Raw genomic sequence first — 4353 nt, 5'->3', positions numbered from 1 at the left:
AGGGCAGGGCGAGGGCTGGGACAGGCTGTCCCGGTGGCATGCCGGCTCTCAGGAGCCTCCGAGCTGGAGCCGCTGAACTGGAGCTGTGGTTCCAGCTGCTGGCTCCCTGCCCATGCTGCCACGCCACTCAGCACCGTGCTGCAGGCAGGGCAGGCTCCGGGAGAGCTAGCCTGGCTCTCTCCATTGACAGGCTCTTGCTCCGTTTTCCTTTTCAGAAGGAGGGAACAGCAGCAGCAGCAGCAGGAGGAGGAGGAGGATGGGGCTGCCCTGGCCCTTTGTTCTGCGGAGGACTCCGGCCGCTGCCCAGGCGCCAGGGCAGACGGGCTCCGGCTGCAGCAGGGCGCTCTTTGGACAGCTCCTGGCAGCCCTCTGCGGGGAGGACGGCTCCCTGCCCCAGCCCATCCAGGTAAGCCAGCCTGGAGAAGGGGTCCCCAGCCCTCTCTCTGGCTACTCCGGAGAGGAGGTGAGTGTCCCCAGGAGCTCCGGGGATGGGGGATTGGTCTCTTCACCCCCCCTCCCCGCAGAAGACGCTTCTGGTGCCTGCCCTTTTGGGGGGCGCAAGGAGCAGGATCTGGGGCAGTGCTTTGGTCACTGCTGCTGGAAGGCAGCTTCTCAGCCAAGCAACTGTCCTCCTGCCCCTCCTGCAGGAGATGCTGGCTGTCCTGCACAAGGAAGGACCGTCGACAGAAGGGGTATTCCGAAGAGCTGCCAGCGGGACAGAGTTTCGTGAGCTGCGGGAGGCCCTGGACCACGGTGCGGATGTCGACCTGGGCAGCCAGCCTGCACTGCTGCTGGCCGTCATCTTGAAGGTGAGCGCTTCTGACCTGCAGCTGGAAGAGCTCCTGCCTGGCCTGGAGTGTTCAGAGGCTCACCTGGAGCCCCTGGCATTGCGGGACTTCCTCCGAAGCATCCCCGCCAAGCTCCTCGTGACAGACCTCTACGAGGAGTGGATGGCAGCGATGCAGAAGAGCGGCAAGGAGGAGAAGGTTGAAGAGCTGAAAGCGCAAGTGTGGGCAGCAGCCTGCCTGTCAAGGAGGGACTGGTAGAGGCCTAGGACTTGCCTGAAAAGGGACGGTCTCCTTAAAAAGCTGTGTCTTCTGACAGCTTGCTTTTGCTGGGGTGGGCTTAGATTTTGGGGGAAAGGGCATGGACAGGGAGCCTTCCCTTGCCTGGGCTCGGGTGAAATGAGGAGCTGGGAAGCAACGCCGTGCTTCCTTCCTGAAGCACAGGAGCACTGACCACTGGCTGAGAGCACCGGGAAAGCTGCGCAACCCACCCGCGTTGGGCAAGCTTCGGGGACGGCTGTGGGCAACATATGCTCTATTAACGTTGAGTTCCTGTTCCCTCAGGGTGGCCGAGAAGTTGCCTGGAGCCAATCTCCTCCTCCTCAAGCGGCTGCTGGCCCTCCTCCAGCACATCGGCCACAACGCCTCCAGCAGCAGAATGACCGCCGGCAACCTGGCCATCTGCCTTGGGCCAAATCTGCTGAGCCCACCTAACGAGGACCTGCTCCCCCTCGAGGCCATGCTGGCAGTGACTGAGAAGGTGCGCTGTACTGAGCAGCTGGCTGCAGCCTTGCCGGCCCATCCGAGCTTGGCTGCTCAGAGGTCCCTGGCTGCCTCCTCTCTTGAGCAAATGCTGGTGGGGTGGCTGCCTGCAAGAGCAGCCCCACAACCACAGCCGCCTGCGCAGAGGCAAGGGTCGGGAGTGGGAAAGGCTGCGTGATACATTTTCAGGCACCTGGGTTGAGACCGAGGGTTTGGTGTGTGCAGGTGAACGTGCTGGTGGAATTCATGATTGACAGCTGCAGGGAACTCTTTGGGGAGCAGACAACTGACCTTTCCTGTTCAGCGGCCGAGGAGTTGTCGGCAGCCCCCACAGAGAGCTGTGGAGGTGAGAGGCAGGACTGAGGGTTGTCAGAGGCTGGGGCTTGGGACACCAGAAACCTCAGCGTCGTTTCCAGTGGGGCTGGGCATGGAGTGTTGTGCTCTCAGCCCCGCTTGTCCCATGGCCTGTCTTTGGCCACTGCCTCTTGGGGCATGAACGGTTTGCTCTGCAATATGAGCTGAAGCCTGCAGACAGGGCATTGGAGGGCTGAAAACTTAAGCGGTATAGGGTTTTGGGTGGGTTTTGCTTTAGCGGTTGTTTACTTCCAAGAAGTCGCTTTGCTGCACATGCTTTTGCTTTCCAGAGCTGCACTTGGAAGAGCAAAGTGTGCCAGCAGTCACAGCAGACACCAAGCATCAGGCAGAAGCCTCGCTGCATGCACCTCCCTCTCTGCTCGGTGTCCTCAGAGAAGCTGGGGGAGCTATGGTGGTGAAATCTGAAAGGGGGAAGGTATGCCAGGTCCCCAAACACTGTGACAGTGTGTCTGGTGTAAGGGGAGTTTTTGATGAAGCCGAGTCGCTTCTATGCCTCTTCCTGGCAGCAGAGCTGGAGTGTGTTTGGGTTATTCCTCCACCCACCGGGGCGATTCCTAGCAAGGAAAACTGGCATGATTGTTTCTCAAGTGCATTCGGCATCTGCTTCGTGAAACAGAAGGTCTGCAAATCACCTACAAATAGACAGAGGGGAGTAGCTGTCAACTTCAGCAGAGTTTTGCTCAGGTCCAACTTCGTCAGTGCTTCTCCAAGTCTGTTTTGGGGGGGCGGGGGGACTGTGTGAAATGTGGATGATGCAAACCAGCCAAAAGGATCTCCTCTGGAGAGCTAGATTAGCAGTTTGGCAAACAGTTGCTTGCTGTTCCAGGCCGTCTCTTGCCACCTCCTAACTCTGACATTTCTGTTGTAGGTACCTCCAGCTTTGCCTCCAACCACCCCCAAGAGCGCGGCAGAGCCCCTGGTGCGCCCAGAAGAGCTGGCGAACCTGTCAGAGGAAAGACGGTAAAACGAGCTCGCTTTGGTTAAAATCAGAACTGACTCCAGTGGGTCGTGCCTTTCCCTACCTAATACCACTGTGGGATGAAAAGGTTTGCAGGCTCTCCCCAGGACAAGGAGAAAAAGAAAAACCAAAAGAGAAAACAGGCTTGGGCAGAGGAGAGTGACAGACGTGCAAAAAAGAGGAGGAAGAGAGAAAACGTTTTTGGGGATGGACCAGTGAAAAGATGCAGGACGGTCCAGCAGGTCAGGAAGCCCAGGTGTGTACCAGGCTCTGCTGCCCATCTTTCCCAACTCTCAGCGCTGCTCCAAGTCAGACCAAACTGCTGGCAAGGGACAGCGAGGGATGGTGCTGCGCAGGGCTTGGAAATAACTCCGTGGCCGCTCCCCAGGGGCTCCCCATCGAGCCCTGCTGCGTGGCACGGGGGCCCTGTGCATCTCTGCATGCACGCAGGTCTCTGAGGGCATTACCCGTGGGGATGAGGCGCCAGAGCCGTCCCCTGGTCGATGCCAGCCATAGCTCTCTCTTCTGGGCTATGAACAATTCCTCATCAACGGTGTTCCCCAAAGAAAGGGGAACCGAGTCATGCCTATTCCTGCCTTTGTGGGTTTATCAGTGCTCTCTGACTCTGTCGTTGTAGGTGCCGTTTCCCTGTTACTGGCTGAAGCCCTGTGACTCCCAGGCCCGCCCCCCGCCGCAGTTGATGTTCACAATAAAAGGATCTTTTCTCTCTTCTGAGTGTGTCTGCCATACGATATTCCGGACTAGGTAGACGGGGTTTTGTGATGAGTCCTCGGGGAGGAGTCTGGGATCTTGCCTTGTCCCAGCATCCTTTCCAGCAGGTATCAGGGCTGAGTTCAGGTGCTTTAGGAGTGAAACCAAAGCACAGGCTCATGCCAGGAGGGTGGAGGTTGGAAGGGACCTGTAGAGGTCCTCTGGTCCAACCCACCTGCTCAAGCAGGCTCACCTAGAGCAGGTTGCCCAGGACAACGTGCCCTTGGGTTTTGAACATCGCCAAGGACGGAGACTCCGCAAACTCCCTGGGCAACCCGTGCCAGTGTGTGACCACCCGGACAGGAAAAAGTTGTTGTCTCATGTGCAGCTGGAGCATATCATGTGTTTTAGTTTGTGCCTGTTGCCTCTGGTGCTCTCAGTGGGCACTCTTGAGAAGAGCCTGGCTCCCTCATCTTCAGTGCCTCCCAGCAGGTTTAGATAGATAGATAAGACACCCCCCCCACACCCCCAGGCTTTCTGTTCTCCCCACTGAAGTGTGCCAGCTTAAAAGCACCAGGGAAAAGTCGGCTTCCTTGAGGCTCCTTGTTTTGCAGGTGACCTTGAGACAAGGGGAGTCAAAAGAATCTCAGTAGACATAATAAAGGGGGATGAAAAGATGATGTTTAGCGCTTACATTGTTGAAATTAGCTGACATAGAGACAGTCCTTGATAAGAAGAGCTGGTCCTAAGAACCAGCCAATA

General features: G+C 57.7%; 1 protein-coding gene across 1 annotated transcript; it reads left to right on the top strand.

Moving 5' to 3' along the window:
* Window positions 1-201: 201 nt before the first annotated feature.
* LOC115341737 (T-cell activation Rho GTPase-activating protein-like) lies at window positions 202-3793 on the top strand. Its single transcript, XM_041123468.1, has 8 exons — window positions 202-406; window positions 648-1003; window positions 1350-1545; window positions 1773-1893; window positions 2192-2337; window positions 2801-2882; window positions 2969-3136; window positions 3518-3793. The coding sequence occupies exons 1-7, from the start codon at window positions 257-259 to the stop codon at window positions 3097-3099; spliced, it is 1182 nt and encodes a 393-aa protein (XP_040979402.1). The 5' UTR covers window positions 202-256; the 3' UTR covers window positions 3100-3136; window positions 3518-3793.
* Window positions 3794-4353: the final 560 nt, after the last annotated feature.

This window comes from Aquila chrysaetos, chromosome 5 (assembly GCF_900496995.4).
Source record: "Aquila chrysaetos chrysaetos chromosome 5, bAquChr1.4, whole genome shotgun sequence".
Classification (NCBI taxonomy): Eukaryota; Metazoa; Chordata; class Aves; order Accipitriformes; family Accipitridae; genus Aquila; species Aquila chrysaetos.
The sequence above is the reverse complement of the archived record's forward strand: the minus strand, read 5'-3'. Positions and strand labels throughout refer to the sequence as shown.